This window comes from Besnoitia besnoiti, chromosome V, assembly GCF_002563875.1.
Source record: "Besnoitia besnoiti strain Bb-Ger1 chromosome V, whole genome shotgun sequence".
NCBI lineage: Eukaryota > Apicomplexa > Conoidasida > Eucoccidiorida > Sarcocystidae > Besnoitia > Besnoitia besnoiti.
Window position 1 is genome coordinate 3807304 of NC_042360.1, and position 20799 is coordinate 3828102.

Here is a 20799-nt window from a genome sequence, read left to right on the forward strand (position 1 = left end):
CCTTGACGGGGCCCATGTACGCCGCGAAACGTTTCTCAAGAGCTTTCGCGGACCGAAGCTGATTTGACTTTTCCTCATCGTGGCCGTCTCTCTTCTCTTCTCGCCAGGGAGCCCTCCGGGGGGCCGTAGCGCGGTCGTCGAAGTGCCCTGTGTAGTCCTTCGCGGAGGCCCTCGAGGGCGACAAGCAGAAGCCGCGCCTGGGCTCCTCCTCGGCGCCAAGCCACGGCAGTCTCTTCGCCCCCCGTCTGGCAGTTTTTTTGTCGAAAATGCCGAAAGTCCGCAAGGAGAGAACGAAGTTCCACGACCTCGCCCCTCATTCGCGGCACCTCCAAGCCGCAGAGGAGACAGAGGACTTCCCCGTGTCTCTCACGCCGGAGGCCGAGGCGCGCCTGGAGCAGCTGCGGCGAGCGGTCGCGGCTGCGCAGCACGATGGCGAGAACGACGCTTCAGCGTCCCCTGCGCCCCCTCCAAGCGAGCCGCAGGAGGCGGAGAAGAAGAAGGCGCTGAACAAGGTTGAGGCGACCCTCGAGAAGTCCTTCGTGGGGCTGTCCAGAGGGCAGCGCCGGCGGCTGGCGAAGCGCGAGGCCTGGCTGCGCAAGTTCGACTTTGTCGGCTACGCGCGAGAGGTCAAGGAGCAGCGGCAGAAGGAGGAGAGCGCGAAGCGCGGGAGGGAGTTCATTGACTTCGGCAGCTTCCGCGACCAGATCGAGAGCATCGCCGCCGACCGCAGGCGCGGCGCGGCGGGCGGCGCGGCGGGCGGCGCGACTGGCGACGCGTGCGGTAGCGAGAGGAAGGGGTCGGCGAAGATATCGAGAAAGATGTTTCAGCGTGTCGCCGCGCAGGAGATCAAGCAGTATGACGCCATTCTGAACTTCCCGGCCTTCCAGGAGAGCCCGCTGGGCGCGCTCAAGCTGCACCTCCAGAACACACTGAATCTGCAGCGACAGCAGCAAGAGGCAGAAGAGAAAAGACTTGCAAAGGAAGCGAACCCCCAGGCCAAAGCCGCGCAACGCGAGAAGAAGCCGACCCGACAGCCAGCTGCCCGGTAGAAAAGAGACAGCCGCGCCAGGCGCTCTGCAGTGCGAAGTGTCTCACTGGGCACTCCGCCGATCGCTGTCGAGTCCAGCTCCACTGAACGTCTTTTTCAGACCTCTTGTTTTTTCGTGAACGAAACTCATGTCAAGACGTGGAAGCCACACAAGCAAGTCATTTCAGTGAATTCGCAGCTGTAGAGGGCGGTGCAAGGCTGCTTAGGCCCGCATGCGCAGGAGCGCCTGCTGCGTCCCTGTTCGCGGGCGCATCCCGCGGCGTGCTCGGATTCCCCTTCGTTTCCTGTGCGCATTTCGTTTTGAAAGAGAAAATAAGGACGGCGCAGGTCTCAGGTCCCACTCGCCTACCAGTAGCGTACGGAGCTGTGGATGCTCCCCTGCTGTAGCGGGTGTGGTGGAGGCCAAGTATCTCGCCGGCAAAGTTTCTTCGAGTGCGTCTGGGCGCTCTACCCTCGGCGTTGTAGTCTGGTACGGAGCGTCCACCGAGCGAGAAAAGGCAATCGGAGGCCTGCGGAGCAGCTGGTGCAGTTGGCTGGCGTGCAGCCGCGCGGCCGCCACAGCACACTCACCGTAGCGACTGTCGAGTCACTGGAATGCCGCTCAAGCTTGTTGCAGTCTAGCCCATGTCGAGTAGCGATTGCCTCGAGGCAGAGAGACTGCGGGCGCTGCAGCTGCGGCCTGCACATCAGGCGTCACAGAGAGCGAAAGGCGCCTCGCGCGCCCGACTTCAGGTCAGGCTGCCCACGTGCGGTGTTGATGCAGCAGCTGCAGGCGCGCGCAGGCGAATACCGCAGAGACAGGCTAGCTGTTCGTCAGAAGCTCGCTGAATCTAACCAGAGGTGTCTCCCGCAGTCACCACCGCAGCCTTGCGGCTCGTAGCCAGGGCCAGCGCAAGCATATATCGATAAACGTGTGTATACGTGCGTGCATTTATATATATATATATATATATAGACATATGTACATACATGCGTGAGTGTCTGTGTATTTGCCACAGGCTTGGTAGTGAGCGGCACGAGTGAACTGTCGCGAACTCCGCGGACGAGGGAGTGCGAGTGAAGCGCCGCTATGTCGAGATTTGTAGGGAACGACGCCTCAGTGACCCGCTGAGCCCGCTCAGAGAGCCGTGCCTCTGTGCTGTCGCCATATAAATATAGATCTTGCGGCGGCCGCTTTCGTAACGCGCTGTGTCCTCCACAGTGAAACAAAGGCACGCAGGATCCTTGGGAGTTCGGCTGCGTCGCTCGCCCTCGGCGCAAGCCGTGATCAAGCGAGAAGCAGCCGCTCTTCGCGGGAGGTGCGCGTCGTGTCGTCTGGGCTCCCAACGAGTCTCTGCATACACGCCTGCGCGGACCAAGCTCGGGGGCGGTGAGTCACCGCGCAGGCCTCACCGTCTCTCCGCCAGAAGGCCTTTCATAGACCGTGAAGTCCCAGTTTCAGTGCTTGTGACCGTCACGAAATACGAGAAAATCATAGTGAAAACACGGTCTTTTTGGCTCCAGTCGCCTACGCCGCGCTCTCCGCGGCCGGCAAGGACTGCATGCACGCATGCCGAGTTGCGATGCGTGCGACGGTTTTTGGTTTGCTGAAATGGCGGCCTCAAGCAAGCTCTCCTAGTCTAACACTTTGCTCTAAGGTCATACTTCATCTGTCCGTTCCCTTTTGTTGTCAAGCACCGATCTCTGGGCCTCATCTTCTTAATCCGCTCCCCAGAGCGACTTTGGAGACCAGTGAGCGTTGCTCTGGGTTTGATATGTGTCTCATCGGCTCCCCGCCCCCCCCTGTTTTTCTCGCGTCACGGCCAATCAATCCCCTTCCCTGGCAAGCCAGTCTCTCCAGTTGCGCCATGGCGTCTCGGGCTTTGTCTATTTGCCGCCCAATTGTCTTCCCTCAGGAGTAGAATCACTGCTTCTCGAATGCGGCTAGAGGTATCCTCTAGCCGCCCGAAAAGCCTGATTGTGTCAATTAGGTCGAGTTCGTCTCCCTAGCCGCACGGCTGCGGCGTCTCCATTGGTGCGCGATCGTCGGTGGCGTTTTCGTGGTTTTCTTTCTCTTCCCTGCTTTTGCCCGCCTTTCTGTCCAGGCTTCATCTCTTGTTGACTGCACTCTCGCTTGCCTCGCACCAACTGTGCCGGCTTCCTCCCCTCCGCCCCCCCCCCCCCACCCCCCCCCCGCCTCCCCCTCCAGTATCTATCCAGCTGTTTCTGTCTGTTTTTTGCACTCCGCGAGCTTGGCTAAGTCTCGCCGCCTGCTGTCCGCTCCTCCATACCTCTTCACGGTTTCGGGTGCCCCTTCGCTCTCTGCCAGATGCGCGCGCCGCGCGCTTGACCCCGGCGCAGTTGTCGCCTCCTTCTTCTTTCGCTTCGGAAAAAAAAAACCGTGGCTCTCCACCGTCCGCTAAACGCGATTCGCCTTCTTGCTCTCGCGAGCTTCCCCACTTCCTCTCCAGTCTCTCTTTCTCTCCGGTCGCTCTTCTCTTCGCGTCGTTCTCTGCGCGGCGGCAGCATGGGGGGTCACGGCGGACTCAACATTCTGCCGCAGAAGCGCTGGCACTTATACAGACACGACAACAGGCTGCGCGTGCAGCGCGACGAGGCGGACTTCCAGGCGCAGGCGACCGCGCAGAGGCAGCAGCGTGAGCAGCGCTCGATGACTGACATCTTGACACTGCTGAAGCGCCGCAAGCTCGAGGCCGCTGAACACGCCAGGGCGAAGGAGGACGACAGCGAGGAGCCCCGCGAACCTGCGGCAGAGGAGGACGCCAGCGCCGCCGCGGACCGGGGAGCGACAGCCTGCAAGCGAGGCCGCGAGGCGCCCCGGGCGACCGCGGGCCTGCTGGAGTCCAGCGGCGTCGCCGTTAGCTCTTCCGCCTCGGCTTGGTCTCCTTACGCCTCCCGCGAAGCTGCAGGAGGCGCGGGGGGCCCTTCGGCGCCCAGCGCCCTCGAGTCGGCTTCGATCCTCAGGGCCACGTCGCGTGCTGCGCAGGCGTCTTCCGCTGGGTTCGCGGCATGCGAGGCAGCCGCCGCAGGATGTGTGGGCTCTTCGCGGAGCCTGGCGCGCGCCGGCGCTGCGGCCGCCTTCGAGGACGCGCTTGCCTTCGAGGCGGCGACTCTGCCGAGGGACTTTGAGGACGTCGACGGCGCGGGGGCGGATGCCGGCGAGTTCGCGTCGCTCGGAAGCGGCATCGGGTTTTTTCTCTCCACGCATAGCGCGGCTGAGATCGTGCGGGTGCCTGCCGGCGCCTTGTCGGTCTCCTCGTCGCGCGCGGCTGCGGCGCCCGACTCTGCGGACGCAGCAGGCGTCGCCCCAGGCCTCGTCTCTCTGCCGGAGTCGAGGCGCGTCGGCATCCCGTCTTCGGCGGCGCTAGCCAGCGTGCAGCGGTCGTTTCTGGCTGCGCCACGAGGCCCAGCGTGTGCCTCCAGGAGCCGCCGAGAGGAGGCGAAGGCGGGGCTGCAGCACGTGAACTTTTTTCAGGCGGAAGAGAAGGAGATGCAGAAGCTGGAGGCGCAGCGGCACAAGTACCTCGAGCAGGCGGGATACACGCCCGACGCGAAGAGCGACTTCGACAGCCTCGTTCGCGCCTCTCTCCAGGAGGAGCCCTGGTACCACCGCCCGCCTTCTTCGCTCGACGCCGCGAAAGAAGCAAAGCCGCTCACGGCGCACGAGGCACTCGTGCGCGCGCGGCGCGAGCAGGCCGCGGCCGTCGCCGCAGAGTTGCTTCAAAACAAGTCGCGCCGCAGCCGCGGCCTGCCTGAGGCGGAAGGAGCCGCTGCCTCCGCAGCCGACGCGACGTCAGCTGGGCAGCGAGACCGGCGCGAGGCCCGCGAGGGGATCCCGGGGGCGGCGAGCCCGCAGGCGAGAGAGCGGGAGGCGGGGGCGCGGGCGAGGCGGAAGATGACAGAGAAGAAGTGGAAGAAGCTCGAGAAGAGAAGAAAGGAAAAGGCAAGGGAGAAGGGCAAGCGCGCGAAGCTGAAGAAGGCGCGCAAACGACACAGAGAGACTGGCGGCGCGGCGGTGTGTCTGGTCATATCCGACGAGGAAGGCAGCGTCGTGTCGATTCTCGCGTCCTCAGATGAAGACCGGCAGCGGAGCGGAGACAGAGAGAAAACGGAAACGCGAGGAGAGCCGAATGCGCGCCGACGCCCGGCGGCAACGCGAGAAGGCTTGCTGGAGGTCTCAGTCGACTCGTCAAGTTCGGATGCCTCGTCGAGCGACGACCGAGAGACAGAGGGCCCGCGGGGCAGGTGCCCCGGGGGGCGGGGCGCCCGACGGAGCTCTCTCTCGCCTTCGTCTGACTCGTCGGTCTCCGTGGTTGTCGAGAGCGGTTGCGAGGAGAGGCTCTGGAGCGCGCCGCAGCGACGGCCTGAGGGAGACGACGGCGAGGGAGAGGCCGAGGGGGGCCCGGCGCAGGGCGACTGCTGCGTTCCTACTGAGGACACCTCCAGGGACCCGAATATAAGCCGAGCAGCTGCGAGGCGCGAAGGCGTCTCGAGGTCGCGCGCGCCTCGCCCACGCGGAGACGAGGCGAGGGCAGACTCTGCTGCTGCTGCTGCTGACGAGGCGCCCTGTGTCGGCACGCAGAAGGGCTATCGAGCTGATGCAGGCTGCACAGATCGCGCCGAGCCGAGGCGGCGAGTGATAGAGCGGGAGAGCGTGGAGCTAGACGAGCTGAAGGGGAAATCGAGGACTGTCGGGCGCGACAAGAAAGCCGCGAGGCTGCATTACATCAAAGAACTTGAGACGAAGTGGATCGCCGAGCAGATCGCGCGGGAAGAAGAGAGAAAGCGTGAGTGAGATGAAGCGCTGGGATCGCGGCGGCGCGCCTTGAGGGCATCAGCTGTTCGGCGCAGACGCTGCCTCCTCGATCTGCAGGCGCCGGATCGGGGTCGCGCATTTCCTGGCAGAATGCTCGGAAACCGAAAGCACAGACAGACAGGTACCCGAGACATTCGCCGCGAGACGCGTTACACGAGGAGGCGAGATGCAGGGTTCAAGCAGTTTGAGATCTTGCCTGCGCAGCTGCAGGGCAGGAGCCAGCGGTGTAAAGCGGCCTCCGCAGACTCACGAAGCAGCTCACGAGTGAACGTGGTGTTGAGCATTCGCCAGCTACACGCGGCAGCGAGCGTCGCTCTGGGTGAATCTTGCCGTGGCTCGTTCGTTAGCGAATGCTGAGGCAGGTCTGCATGTCCCCATAGGCAGCTGCAGTAGCGAAGGTTTTCGAGTTCTTCGCCCTGCGTGCACATGCGCACTCGGCAGGGGCGTGGGGGGCAGGGGAAAGCGCGAGAACACGGGCGCAGCGGGGTCTCGTGTTTGCATATTTTTGACTTTTAAAGACCCTCAGGGAGTTTGGTGTGCCTTTCAAGATACTCTGACGGATGAAGCGCAGTACGACACATCTGTCCCCGCCGTGGCGCCGGCCTTCATATGGGGTGGCCTCTGCGGGGTCTCACGGGCAGAACCTGCAGGCCGAGACCGCCGCCCGCCGCACGTGGCTGACAGCAATGTGGCATAAAGGCGCATGCGCGTACACAGTCGCATCTAAACTCTGGGATACGTATATATATATATAAGTACATATAGCATATCACATACCATGTTCCAGCAGCAGGATTATATATATATATATATATATAGCCCCCCCCCCCCCCCCCCCCCCCCCCCCCCCCCCCCCCCCCCCGAGACACACACACATATATATATATATATATATAATGGTCCGTTCAAGACAGACACGTTTGCGAGACGCAAGGATTTTGGCAGCTTTGGCTCGCGAGCCCCATCACGTTTACATCCAGAAACTCATTCTGCCAGTCACATCTGTCTACGAACACCCACAAGTTGAAGGAGAGCGGCATGTCCACTTCACACTGTTTTTCTCCGGTGGCGGCAGATAGGGAGCTCTTTAACTCACCTGTCACGTGAAGCTGCAGGGCGAATCGAGGTTCCATACACGTGTCATTCGAAATCTTCTCTACGTGTCTGTAGTGTATTCGTGTAGTTTTGTTTTAGAATCGCCTTTAGAGTCGCTTTTTTTCTTGCGCGTGCTCAAATACATACATGTGCACGTGCAGCAGAAAAGAGCGCCTCAGGCATGTGCATATCGATTTCAGCACGATCTGACAGGATGCTTGAACATGAATGTCTATTTGTTTATTAAGAGGGCATCATCAAGCCCCTCAAAGACTACCCTCGTCGTCCTTGTGCTACTGGGCACAAATCGAGCTAAGTAAGATCGCCCTCTCCAAAGCGAAAAAGCCTGAGGAAGATCTTTTATAAGAAGCGGCAGCATGCGATCCCAGGAAGTCAGTATTGCAAGCGAAAGGCGACGAACAGAGGATGACCCTTTGAGCAGGCAAGAACGCCCTGTAGTCCCAAGGGCCCCGGGAGGGAGAGACCGATGCACACGATGCGGTCGACAAGGCAGCAGCGTTTTTTTCCTTCCCCAGAATTTCCTTTCGCCAGCAGCTGCGCGAGCCTAGGGGCTAAGCAGATAACGTTGTGAAAGTTCTTTTTCCTGAGACTGGAGAGAGAAGTCTTTCGTCGATGCGTCTTCCAGGGCACCGCAGCTAGCGGGGCTCGGTGTCGGGTGTCTCTGCATGCACAAGACAGAGCACGCGAAATTGAAATTGAAAAACGGAGAAACCGCGACGCAGGCAGCACTGCCAACCTGTCCGTCTCGTTTTCGCTTTTTTTCGCGCTTTTTTTCTCTTTAATGCCTCCTTCATCCCCTCCCCTGAGCAGCGGCGGGTTTTAGTACATGCGCAGGCGCACACCGCGTGTCTCGCCGTCTCTCGCGTCTTGTTCGGCCTCCAGGGCGAGACTTGTCTTTTGTTTAGATTTTGTTTATTTTTCCAACTGAACGCCAACGCAGATTCAATTCGGCGCATGTTCTGTCGCTTTCGGCCTTCGTGGACCTCTCTGGCGAGGGACGCGAGGCCTCGGTGTCTCCTCAACGACAGAGCCGCAAGATGTCGAGAGATTCTTCTTCCGCAGAGAGAGAGAGAGAGGGAGGCAATCCGCAAAAGGCAGTGAAAACACGCTGCTGCGCTGGGCCTTCCTCTCTTTGTCGCTCGCCGTCTCCGCCCCGTCGTGTCTGCTCGTCTGCGGCCGCGCGGTCTGCCTGGTGTCCCCTGTCGCCCTCCTGTCTGAGCCCAGCGTCCCTGCGCTCTCGGTCTCCTCTCCGTTCTTCTGTTTATTCTTACTATCCTCATTTTTATTCTTCTGTGCGTCGACCTTCGAACTCCTGCGGCTGTGGCGCTGTCGGCGGGTATCCCACGGGTCTCAGGGGGAAACGGCGCGCCCTCGTCTCCTCGCTTGTATCTTGCGTCCTGTTGCTCTCTGCGTTCGCGGCGCAGGCGCCTCAGGCGACCGCAGTGGCGCGAAGCCGCGCAGGGACGTCTTTCTGCCGCGTGGCGCCGCCCTACCCGCCGGAGCTCTCAGCGTCGTGCTCGCCGCAGACTACGTGCCATGGCCTCTCTCAAACAAGGCCCCGTGCGGCTCTCGCCTGCTGCTCCCCGCGAGGCTCGACTTGGTCTTCGGAGTCTCTGCGCCCTTCTTGTCGCTCGTCCTCTCCTCGCCAGTCCACCGTTTTTTCTTCTCCCTGCTCGCCTCCCTCTCCGTCTCGCTTCGCTTCTCCCTCTCCCTTGTCTCTGCACTCTGTAGTCGGCTTTCTGGCCGCGCCTGTAAATTCATCGTCTTTCTGTTTGTCTGCTGCGCCTTCTACTCCATCCTATTCAACTTCTTCACGGCTGTCTCTCCTCGTTTCCGCTCCTCTCCAGTCGTCTCCGTCGTCTGTTCTGCCTGCGTTTTCTTCTGTTTCGCCTTCCGTCTTCTCGCTGCGCGACCGCGGTTCTTCGTCTGCAGCTTCGTCTTGCGTCTCCTCACTGCCTTCCTCCTCTGCGGGAACATACACAGCGGGCTCCATTCGAGTGCTCGAAGGCCTGGAGCCCGTGCGCATGCGTCCAGGTGAGAACTGCTTCACATTCAAAATTCTCTGCTTCTCGTACCCAGAGAAAGAACCGACTGAGGCCGCCCTCCGCATGCGCGTGGGCTGTCATCCGGTGGGGCTTGCGTGGAGATGCGCCGGCCTCGCGATATGTTCGGATGGTCCTTCGCCTCGAGGCGGAGAAGACGCCGACGTGCGTTCGCGCGCTCTCGGGAGCCTGCGCATGCGAGCTTTTTTTCATTTGACTTTTCATTCTTAGGCATGTACATCGGAAGCACAGACTCTGAGGGCCTGCACCATTTGGTCTGGGAAGCGCTGGACAACGCAGTGGACGAAATCGAAAACGGCGGATGTCGAAACATCGTCGTGATTCTCCACCCCGACAGACGGTAAGCTCGAAATTGAGAAATGCCAGATTCTTCGACTTCTGAGGGGCCTCGCACTCGCCGTGAGCGTCCGCCTCTGTGCGCCTGCGCTGTCCCTCTCGCTTCAGTTCGTCCCTCTCGGGTTCCTGTCCGCGTCCTGCCGCCGATGGTACCTTATAGTTTTAGAACTGAACATGTCTCCTAGCCACTGAATTCCTCGGCTATGTACTACCATGGAGACGTTCGGCCTCCAGGGAAAGGGGGGGGGGGGGGGGGGGCGAAGCGTTGCCGCGTCAAGCAGAGCGACTGCCGGCGTCGCGACTCTCTCGGAGCCTCGCCGTCCCTGTCTGTAGTTCGTCATTGAGGCGTTCAGGGCCGCCAGCGCAGTGGCCTGCTTAGCGGCAGTCTCAGCCAGGCGTGCTGAAGAACCGGAAAGACGCCTGCCGCGGGTCACGAGCGCTCCAGCGCCCTCTCAGACGGTTAGACAGCGCGAGCTGCGAGTGGCGTGCGTTGATTACGCCAGGGCGCGGCACGATGCCAGCCGAGACCGCGACGTCGTTCGCGTCATGCTGTGCAGCCGGTGGAAGTCCTTTTCATGTCCACGCCTCGCGCGGGCTCGGGCATGTGTGAATCTTTCTCTCCTGCGTTCTGTTGCTCTCCAGGCGCGTGACGGTCGCCGACGACGGGCGCGGCATCCCATGCGACATGCATCCGCAGACCGGCGTCTCTGCGCTGGAGACAGTCTTCACGAAGCTGCATGCGGGCGGCAAGTTTACGCCCTCCGCTGCGCCAGCGAGTAGGAGCCGGCGCCCAGGCCTCGGGGGGGGGAAGGGGGGGCGAGAGACACGTCGCCGTTTGAAAACGGAGTCGTGTCTAGACACCGCGTGCATATGCATGCGTGTGGCTGCGGCGCCGTGCGCTGCGCCCTGCCTTTCTGACGAAGCCCGCGTTCCCTGTAGTGCGACAGGGAAATAATAGTCTCTCCACCGCCGCGTGGGAGTCCCGGCAGGAGAGTCCATTTAGCTGACTTGCTCTCGGTGCCTTAGGATCTCTGCATCTCTTGTCTCTCACGCACTCCACATTTATATCTTTACACGCAAATTGAACGGAAACTCATGCGAGCCCATGTCTGCAGACGTGAGTGTCGGGCGCCTCTCCACGACTTGCTTAGGGCGTTTTTCTGTGTGCTTTTCTCTGACGTGTCGCATGTGTGTGGATCAGCCTCTTCAGGCGCCGAAGAGAAAAGCAGCTACGCGATTGCAGGGGGTCTCCATGGCGTTGGCAGCTCAGTCATCAACGCGCTTTCTTCTCGGCTTCACGTCTCTGTAAGCGACTGCCTTCTGTTTCTTTTGGATTCGCAGCCGCCGAGAGCTCCAGCCGGTCGCAACAGCATCTACGCTGGAGGCTGTGTGGCGGCGCATGCCTTCCTCGCGCAGGCCTAAGAGCCTCCGGTCGCGGGGCCTGAGTCTGCAGAGCGAGGACCGCTCGCCGACTCCCTGCGCCGCAGCTGCGTGTGCGACTGCATCGTCGCCAGCTACTGGGGGTTTAGGGTTTGCCTCGTTCTTGGCCTGGCTGCGCAGTCTCCGCACGGTTCGTAGACGCGTCAGATGTTTTCTGTCTTCGTGATTTCAGGTCCTCCGCAACGGGGGCCTCCACGAGATGAGTTTTAGTCGCGGCAGAGTCCTCGCGCCGCTGCGCGTGCGGCCTTCCTCGCCTGCCACAGGGTTCGGCGAGGCGGCGTCGAGATGGAAGGAGCCGGCGGGTCCTTCGCAGGTGAGTGAGAGCTCGGCGCCGGAGTCAGACGGGGCGCTCGAGCTTCGGCGAAGGCGAGACATTCAGGACTTCGCGACTAGCGCTTTCGCGTCTTGGCCGCCGTCCGCTGGCGCCTCTGGCGCGGAGCGAAATCCGTTCGAGCTCCTCTTCGGCCCTACGCCCGCGGCCTCGGGCACCTGTGTGAGCTTTGAGGTCGACGGCGAAATCTTTGGCGACGAGCTGCGTCTGGACGGGAGGAAAATCGAAACCCGACTCCGAGACCTCGCCTACCTCCACCCGGCGGCCTCTTTCCAGTTCGTCGAGCTGCCCGCTGCGGCGGACGCGCCGCATCGCAGGCCTGACGGCGCCGCCGGCGAAGAGGGCACAGCCAGCGAGCGTTCAGATGGAGGCGAGCTCCAGACCGAGACGGGAGAGTGCGAGGCGTTGCGGGCGCTGCTCTTTAAGGAGCCTGGCGGGCTCGACGCCTACATTCAGCATCTGTCTGCGAACCTCACGAGTCTCTTCAGCGAGGCGCCTGTCATCAGGTAATCGCGGCACAGCCAGCGCCCAGATCGACGCCCCCACGCCCCCGCTGCCGTGTGAGGAGTCCCGCGGCGTTTTCGCTTCTTCCGGCGCGCGAACCGCACGTTTAGGATGGGTTTAGAGCCAGACGAGAAATGCTGAGCCTGACTTTCGCTGTCGTCTAGAGGTGCCTCTGAAGCTGCAGCAGCTCCGCTGTGAAGGCGTGATGACGCGAAGGCGGGGATAGGACGTTGCCATTTGGTTTCGGGGGGGGAGCCTCAGCATTCGCGGCGGCGTCCTCTCTTCAGGATCTCGAGTTTTGGTGCGGCCTCGAGTGGTGTGCGGTGCCTCCTCAGCATCAACGGCTCTCATCCGAGCTCGGACATGTCTTTGTCGGTTCGGCTCTTCTTCTCCTCGCCTTCGGCTTTGTCCTCTTCGCCCGCCGGATCTGAGGGCGCCGCAGCCCCAGAGGCGGCGCCCGCGCCGCGCTCGTCAGCGTCGGTCTCGCCGCTGTCTTCGGAGACGCTCGCGTCTTCTTCCTCAGACTTTTTTCTCTCCTTCGTGAACAGCATCCCGACGCCTGAGGGCGGCGCGCACGTCGAAGGCGTCCGCGCAGGCTTGACGCGTGCCATTCAGCGGCTTTTGCGCCTCTCCTCTGCGGCCGCCGAGGCGTTTCCCTCGGGGCGCGGGAGAGGTACGGCGACTGCGATAGGGCGAACGAGCTTCCTGCGAGGCGACGCCAGGCGCGGCGCGCGCAGAGGCGCACAGGGCGAGGCGGACGCGGAGAAGGCGCTCACCGTGCAGGGCGAGTTCCTCCGCGAAGGCCTCGTGGGCGTCGTCAGTCTGAAGATGCGCGAGGCCGAGTTCGAGGGTCAAACAAAGAAGAAGCTCGGAAATAAAAAGGTCAAGGGCATCGTGGAGGAGGTGAGAGACGGCGCGTCCACACCTCAGCCGCGCTTCGCGAGTTTTCAATTTTCCTTTTTCCAAGCAGCTCTCGAGGGCGCAGAGGCCCGCGGGGTCGAACCAGTCGCTCAACCCCTGTACCCTGAAACGGGCGTGCCTGTCTCTGTCCGCCGTTCGCACCTTTTCCTGTTTTCTCCGCGGCCAAGCCGCCTGTGAGTTTTTCCTTTTTTCGAATTTCCGTGAGCTTCCCGCTCTTTTGCCGACTGTTCTCGTGTCGTCTACGAGCAGTTCGTCTGCGAGGCGCTCGTTCGGTACTTCGAGACGCACTCGCAGAACTTCCAGCGCGTCCTCCAGAAGGCCGCGACGGCCCGCGCGGCCGCGGCCGCTGCTCGAGCCGCCCGCGAGTTCGCCAGGGCCAAACAGCAGGCGACGAGCTCGCACTCCACGCTTCTTCCAGGTGACTCAACTGCGAAAGCACGCGTCCTGCTGGCGAGTCGTCTCAAACCTAAACCAGACTCTGCATGCCTCTGCGTTGTCGTGCTTTCATTTATGTAAAGTTATTTGTTTATGTGTGCAATAGACGTATGTCTAGGACAGGTCTATGTGTATGTATATATGTGTGTGCATGTGTGCGTGTCTCTACATATGCATAGTTATATATATATATATTTGTATATGTAGAAAGTGTGCGGGGTGCCTGGCCGCTCAGCGGCGGAGTACGCGTCGAGGTGGCTTTCGGTTAAACACGCGCGCGAAGGCTCCGCGCTCACCGTGTGTCTGGCGACTCCTGCCGAGCAGCATCCTTGTCGAGCCGTGTGTCTGGCTGTTCTGCATCTGTGCTTGGGCGCATTCACCTGACCTGCCTGCAGAGGCATATTTACCGAGGTCTTTGTGTGCTTTAAAGTTCCGCCCGCGCGTCAGACGGAGTCGTAGCTTCGTCTGCACTCGGTTTTTCTCGCGTCATTTCCTCTTTGCGCAGGGAAGCTCGCGGACTGCAGCCCGACAAACGCCGCCGAACGCAGGTCTAAGGAGATTTTTATTGTGGAGGGCGAGAGCGCGGCTGGGAGCGCGAAGCAGGTGAGCGGTTGAAAAGGGGGTCCTAAAATCCAAGACTGACTGCCGACTGCGCCAAGAGCTCCGGAAGAGAGTCCAAAATGGACTCGAAGGGAGACCTCTCAGGCGTGAGCACGCAAGGCGACGGCCGTATAGGCGCCGCCTAATGCTTTGCTGGACGCGTCTGTGGCTGCGTTGGCGGTTCTGCATGTGTGCGTACTCTTAGCGACGCATTCCCACGCGAACCTGCCGCTCCGTGTAGTTTCAGTTCGTATGATTGCATACATGTATGTGTACATATATGTATGTAGGCACACGTCCATCTGCACATGTGGGTGTATGTGTGTATCTGCCTGTCTCGGCGTCTGCATGCGCGTGAGCCGCCCCAAGGCGCCTCTTCGCGCCGTGCCGTTTCTGAGCTAGTATCGCATTTGTCGGCACCATTCCCGCAGAACTTCGGAGGCGCTGAGCAGATGTGCCTTGCCCCCCTGTATGTTGTGAAACTCGCCTAGGCACGGGATCGCCGCACACAGGCGATTCTGCCTCTCCGCGGCAAGATTCTGAACGTGGAGAAACTCGGGAATTTCCGGCGGATTTTTGAGAACGAAGAACTAAAGGTAGGTGGCATGGGTGTAGTATCCACGGTTTGCGGGTGTTTTGGGCAGATCCCTTGTTGCCGCCGCGGTTCCTGCTTGTGCCCGCTTTGCTTCACACGCGTTTTGCCTGTTCACAGAGGCATCGCTTCTTCTGAAGCGTCGAGCAACAGACAAACATGGTCTCTATCCGGAAGGCCGCTCCTCCGCAGTCACTGACTATAAGCTGAGGACCCGTCCAGCAGTTGTGTCTGGCCTTAGGCGACTCCGTAGCCAGCGTTACTCGCCCTGTGCTCGCCTCCCAAGTTCGATTTTTTTTTTTCGCCGTTTCTTCTCTGAGGCTTCTCGGCTGAGGCGTCGCGTTTTCCTTCTCCATTCTCGCCGGTCTCCAGTGTCTGTGCTTCTTCAGATCTCGAGATTGCTTTTGCTTTTTTCGTGTTCGTTTCTGCAGTGAGTCCCTCCATTTCCCTCGCTTCTGCCTGTGCTGATGACGTGATTCTTGTTCCCGTGTTTTCTCTTTCTTTTTGCAGGCGTTGATTGCGGCTCTCGGTATTGGAGTAACGAAGACCGGAGAAGTGCGCGCGGATCTGGAAGGCTTGCGGTGAGCGTTGAAAAACGAAAAAAATATATAAAACCGGAAAACACGCATATACAAAGTGTGGAAGAAGCCAAAACCTCCCATATACACGTTGAGAGGTATTTGCTTATTGCTGTGGATGCATTGTCATACGCGGCTGCAAAGCGAGTTAGTCACGTAGCCTCTGGCGCCGAAGAAAGATTCAGACTCGCTTCTGCGCACTACTTTCAAGTAAACTATAGATAAGCATATCGTGAATCCGTGAATGATATCGGCGTGGGCTCTCGTCTCACACGAAGAGCCACACGGCTGGAGCAGTATAAAAAGAGACGGGCGTTATCCAGAGAGGAAGAGCGCCGCAGACGGAGAGCGGTAGCGAGAGGAGCTCGAGGCACGGAGCTACTCAGAAAATGCTGTCAATCATGTCCACGCGCGTAGTTCTACATTTGAGGACTAGAGGGCGCCAGCAAGGCATCTGGCTGCAGACGACTTGGCGCGTGCATATGGATGCACTAGAAAAAGACTTTTTACGCTGGCTGTTGCGCCGTTCGGTCGTTGATTTTTTATGTCGTTTTTTTGAGGGAGATGTGTGTAACATGGTTCAGGTACTCGCGCATCATTATCCTGACGGACGCGGACGTGGACGGGGCTCATATTCGGAGTTTGCTGCTCACGTTTTTCTTTCGGCTTCAGCCGGAACTCTTCCGCCGGGGTCTGGTCTTCGTCGCCTGTCCTCCGCTCTTTAAAATCTCCCATCCGCCGACGCCTAGACGCCTGCTCGAGGAGGCCACGGAGACGCTGCGGAGATTTCGCGCCGCGCCGGGCGGGGAGGGCCGCGGTCGGGGCGACCCCGAGGAGGCGCGCGAGGGCAAAGGCGCGAGCCTCGCAACGGAGTCCTACGTCTGGAGCGAAGACGAAGTCGAGAAGATCTTCCAAGTCCTCCGCGACTTCCGAGCGAGCAAAAAGGCTCGGCTGCGGAAGAAAAACGCAGAGGACCGCAGTCTGCAGGGCGCAGGGGCGGGCGAAGAGACCCCGAGCGAGGTGAAGGACGGGATAGGAGAGGAGGTAGAGGAGGAAGGCGACGCGGCGGGGGAGAGCGGCGACCGCGGCGGCGAGACGCGCTTGACGCTTCCCGGCGTCTCGCTGCAGAGATTCAAGGGCCTGGGAGAGATGCGTCCCGAGCAGCTGCGCCGGACAACCATGAGTCCGCAGACGCGGATGCTGAAGCGCATCTCCATCGAGGATGCCCAGGAGGTGAGAAAACGAATTCGCGCTTGCGGAGAGGGGACCGGGGGAGAAGCCTCGGCGCGGGGCAGAACGGAGGTCTCTATGCGTCTCGAACTGTATTCAAGAAACAGGTGCGGCTCTGCGTGCCGCGTCAAAACTCACGCGCGACTGTTTCGCCTGCGGCGTCTGTCTGATTCGCAGGCAGAGAAAATCGTCGTGAGTCTGATGGGCGACGACATCGAGGCACGCAAGCGCATCATCGCCGACGCGAGCGGCGAAGTGTTCCTTGATGACCTCGACGTGTGACATCCAAAATGCAGATGCGCAGATCGCAGACTCTGCTGTCGCGTCCTGATTCGACTCTGCTTTCGCGAACGCTCCGTGGCGCATGAGTGCGGAGTCTAGAATGCCTTGCCTGAAGTTTTGAGGCTTCGGGGAGTCTTGATTCCAAGTCCCATGGTCTGAACGAGTCTCCGTGGCAGATGCATGCTGCCGCGCTCTTATCTCCTCGTATCTTGGGGCGAATGGAAACCGCGCCAGGAGGCGCTTGCGGCCTGCGGAGCTCGCGCGTGACAGAGCGGTCCGGTGACCATGCCAATCGCCGCTCACCCTCCCCCCCCCCTTAGGTTTTTTCGGTCGTTTCCAAAAATGAAAAAAACATCTGGTATAGTCGAGAGAAATTCGAGACGGCCGCGAGTCCGTCTGTCAGCCGCGCGGGCGCAGCTCGCAGGAAACGAAAGCGGGTCGGCTGCGCTCGCCAGTCTCCACTTCGCGCTTGTCTCTCGCACGGAGGTGCTCCAACGTAGTCTTCTGAAGACAAATCCGTTCACTAGAAACGAAGCGAAAGGCTTCTAACCCTAAACCCTAGGCGTCTCTGCGCGTTTTGTTTTGCGAACCCGACGGCTGGCTCACGTGTGGAAAGGACTGAGACGAAGCGCCGCACAGTGTTCGCGCTTAGAGTCTGTCTCAATCTTGTAGTCACCCCCCCTCCCCCTCCCCCCCTCTCACAGGGCTTGCTGCAGGCAGATGTATGTATTCAGTATACACGCGTGTAGAAGAAGCAGGAGGCTAAGCGCGTGGTCTGGGCAAGAGTTGGCTTTTTTTGTCGTGTTTGTCTGAGATCGCGTATCCTCATCACGTAGGCGGACGATTCTCGGGGTCCGGTCATGCAAAGAATATACTTATTTTCGTGGTGCGTGGACGCGTGATATACGCAAATGTATGTATATATGTATATATATGTATCTTGATACACAGTATATGTATGCTGTACAGGTGTAGTTCCGGACTCTCTTCCTCGTATTTTTTTTCAAATCTTGGCTTGGTCTGCAGCGTTCCGCGTCGAGTTCCCTTTCCTGCGAGCGCGGAAGGCGTCCTCTCGCCTCTTCGGCTGAAAACGTGTGTTGAAAAAAGCTTCCTTTTGAAAAAAAGAAAACTACACTCTAAAAGCTGGCGTGAGCGCGCAAGGATCCGGTTAAGACTCCATTGAGCTGCACGCGTGCAGCTCTAGAAGCGACAACGCTGAGAAATAAAAGTGCGAAGCGAGGCGCTGGTGAGTCGGGGCAGAGGCGAATCGAGGCAGAAGCGACTCGAATTGCTGCCAGTGGATGGCTCCTTATTTGGGTGTACAGCGTAGACTACTTCATAATCGGTAGGGCTATTCCACGAGCAATCTACATTTTATATGGTAGATTCGTTACTATCGCGCAAATGTGTGATGAACCCCCAAACGGGGAACGATAAAGCTGAAGGGAGAAAGGTACAGCCTCAGCTTCAGGCGCGGGCGCGTGAGTGCGCTTTTCAGTGGAGGCGGACGGCCGGTCAGGAGCGAAAGCCGCAGTGAATGGGACGCACTTCGTTCGCGGACAGGAAGCAAGTGCACACTCAAAAACTATAGAACAAATCACCCAGGGAGCCAGGGGCGCACGGCGCTTCACTTGCCTTGTTAACGCTTGCAGAGACCTCTCACAACGAAGGCGCAGACGAACACTTCAGGGCAGGAAAGCAGGCGAAAAAACCAACCCCGCGCGAACCTCCCGCCACCACCCCGCCCCTCAACATTCGGCAAAAACCGAGGAAAATCGGAACGCTTCTTCACTCGCAGAGGCAGGACGGTCGCCATGCAAGCGCCCAAGTTACGCATCCGATCCACGCCTGAACGAAGAAATTCGTTTCCAACTTATTCAGACTCGCAGGCGAGACGGTTCGCCGGCCTGGCCTCGCGCACCAAACTCTCCTCTTTGCTCCCAACCGCCGCCAGAGATTCGCCAAAGCGAAGCGGACTCTCTCTCTCTCTTCCTCTCCAGCGCAGGCCACGCGTGAATCCTCCAGGGCACACACGCCAGCTTACGCATACATAAAAACGCCTTCACAAAAAGCTATAAATAAATATAATTCTGCATGTAGGTGGAGTACCGATGCAAAGATGCACGAAGGCGTGGGGGTCTCCACGGGGCGGACTGTATCGGGACGAACGCGGCGTGGCCCCCCGCGACCACGCGAGATTCTTCTGCGAGTGTGGGTTCGCTCGAGGACGAGGCGAGAGGAAGCTCTTACGCCAGACAGTCTGTGCGAGTTTCACGTTTAGGAAAAGAAGCACTCGGCGTCTGGCGCATATCCGCCGCCTCCTCCAATCATCCCTCCAAGCGGGAAGCACGGGTCGCCCTGCGCATGCCGCAGCTGCTGTCTGTACAGCTGCATCTGCTGCTCAAGTTTCTCTTGCATCTTCCGCTTGAGCTCTCTCTGCGCATCCGTCAGGCCCCGCACGCCCTCTTGTGCAAGCGGCGCCGTGCCGTCTGCTGAGGACGCGTCCTCGCCTCGGTGAGAGAAGGCGTCCTCCTCATCGTCTTCCATGCGCTCTCCGCTGACTGCGTCTTCGGCTGCAAATGGCGCGCCTTGCAGGCCGGGCGCAGAACCCGTCGCGGCATCGCTGCGGCATCTTAACACCTGCACCGCGCCGCTGAGTGGCGACGAAGCAAACGCTGACGCGGCGGGCGAGAAAGACGCGGGAGACGACGCGAGAGACGAGGCCGAGAGCGCAGAGTAGAGCGACAGCGAGCCTGGAGCCCGCTCCTTCTCCGACGAACACCGCCGGCGGCTGCCCGCGCGCCCAGGCGACGCAGGGAGAGAGCGAGAGACGGAGGTGCAGGCCTCGAGGCCGGAAGCCAGAGGAAACGAAGGCAGCGTAGAGGCGAACGCCGCAGGGGAAGTCGCGGACACGAAGGGTTCGGCGCGACACGCCGGAACCGGCGCACAAGGCGAAAAATCCTCGATGTATAGCGCATGCGACGAGTCGACCGCTGCGGAAGGCGAAGCAGCCGCTGGAGGACGTCCCACGACGAGGGGAGCAGACAGTGGAGAGGCAAAGGACGCGGCGAGCGCAGAGTGCAACTGAGGCGGCGGACAGGTTCTCTTATCCCGCTCCAGTTTCTTCGCGGCCTCAGCACCGAGCAGGGCGCACGGCTTTCTAGAGCGACACAAATGCGGCTTTTGAAGAAGGGAAGACAGAGAAGACGGAGAGTGACGAAAGCGCTTGCGCTCGCGCAACAGCTGGGGGAAAACCTCCACGCTCGGCTCGCTCTCCTCCGCGCCCGACATAGCCAGATCAGGCGTATGTGCACCGGGGGTCTCGGCGTCGCAGGGAGAGGACACGGAGGGCTGGAAGAAGGAGGAAAACGACGCGCGGCGCTTCACAGGCGCGGCGCGGGCCGCCAGCGACGGCGAGGAGAAGGACTGCGGGAGACTGTCAAGAGGCGGAAAGACGCAGGACGAAGAGTGAGCGGGGTACGAAGGCAGCGACGCCCACGCCATCTCTGCAGGCGCGAGAGACGACGGAAACGCCGCGGAGGAGAGCCCGTCAGGCGCCGGGAAAGCGGCAGCGCACGAGGGAGACTCGAAGGATGAAGAAGCGAGACACGCCCCTGCAGAGAATGTCTCATCGAACTCGCACATACGACGCAAAGCATCCTCCCTGGCGCCGCCGCTCAGTCCAGCTTGGAGTAGCCGCTGCTCGGTCATCTCCAGGTCGGACAACCGCAGTTTACTAGCCGGAAAAATAAAGATGCTCGAAGGCCGGCGAACAGGAAAGCGACGAAAGGCGAAGAACCGTGTGGAACTAAGGCGTTCTCGAATGGGGGTGAGTGTGCGCACAAAAAAAGACAAAACCGACACCAAAAGACATGCGCCGACAGAAGAGGAGGCCGCCTTAAAAAAAAAGGCGACCGAATCAGGAGGGACGAGAAACCGTCAAGTCTCGGAAAACAATTCAGTCAACGGCGCACAGGCGCCGCGCAGCGACGAAGGCGTCGAAAAAAACAGTCAGACGAAAGGATTCAGTGCAGGAGACACGTTGGCCGCGTCCGCGGTGCCCACTCGAAACAGCCGGTCCTCCCTTTGCGAGTTTTCAATCCCGGAGAGAAACAGAGCCGCGAAGTCCACCTCACGCAGAAACCACGGCGCGCTGCAAAGCCTCGCGTTCGCAAATCTTGAAGAGGTGATGCGGAATTTGCAGTTTCTTTGCGGCACACCAAGCCGGCTGCAGCCGAGGTGTACGTACACCGGACGGAACGTGTCCAGGGCGGAAGAAAGAAGAGAACGGAGAAGCAGAAGAGCGGGTACCTGCTTCGTTCTGGCGTTTTCACGGAAAACGGGGCTCCACTGTTCTCAGTTTGTGCCTCTCGACTCGTCAACTTGTGTCTCACTCCCTCTCTCCCGCGCACTCGCACATGCGGGAAAGACACGGCACGTCACGCCGCCGTCTGCTCTTTTGAAAAAAGCTGCTTTGTCGTCTTTTCAATTCTTTTCGCGGGCTCTG

At 60.3% G+C, this 20799-nt stretch overlaps 4 protein-coding genes across 4 annotated transcripts; 3 read left to right on the forward strand and 1 right to left on the reverse strand.

The window, feature by feature from the left end:
- Positions 1–266: 266 nt before the first annotated feature.
- On the forward strand, positions 267–1049 carry BESB_063450 (uncharacterized protein; the record flags this gene model as incomplete). Its single annotated transcript, XM_029364759.1, has 1 exon — positions 267–1049. One exon carries the CDS (start codon positions 267–269, stop codon positions 1047–1049), a length of 783 nt encoding a protein of 260 aa, XP_029219467.1.
- A 2505-nt stretch (positions 1050–3554) lies between these two features.
- Positions 3555–5843, forward strand: BESB_063460 (uncharacterized protein; the record flags this gene model as incomplete). The annotated part of the gene is made up of 1 exon (XM_029364760.1): positions 3555–5843. One exon carries the CDS (start codon positions 3555–3557, stop codon positions 5841–5843), a length of 2289 nt encoding a protein of 762 aa, XP_029219468.1.
- Positions 5844–8017: 2174 nt separating this feature from the next.
- BESB_063470 (ATPase/histidine kinase/DNA gyrase B/HSP90 domain-containing protein) lies at positions 8018–16292 on the forward strand (the record flags this gene model as incomplete). Its single annotated transcript, XM_029364761.1, has 12 exons — positions 8018–9014; positions 9254–9383; positions 10022–10155; positions 10581–10684; positions 10992–11656; positions 11990–12557; positions 12825–12993; positions 13516–13613; positions 14102–14206; positions 14713–14783; positions 15365–16013; positions 16188–16292. 12 exons carry the CDS (start codon positions 8018–8020, stop codon positions 16290–16292), a joined length of 3795 nt encoding a protein of 1264 aa, XP_029219469.1.
- Positions 16293–18569: 2277 nt separating this feature from the next.
- On the reverse strand, positions 18570–20003 carry BESB_063480 (uncharacterized protein; the record flags this gene model as incomplete). Its single annotated transcript, XM_029364762.1, has 1 exon — positions 18570–20003. The coding sequence occupies one exon, from the start codon at positions 20001–20003 to the stop codon at positions 18570–18572; it is 1434 nt and encodes a 477-aa protein (XP_029219470.1).
- Positions 20004–20799: the final 796 nt, after the last annotated feature.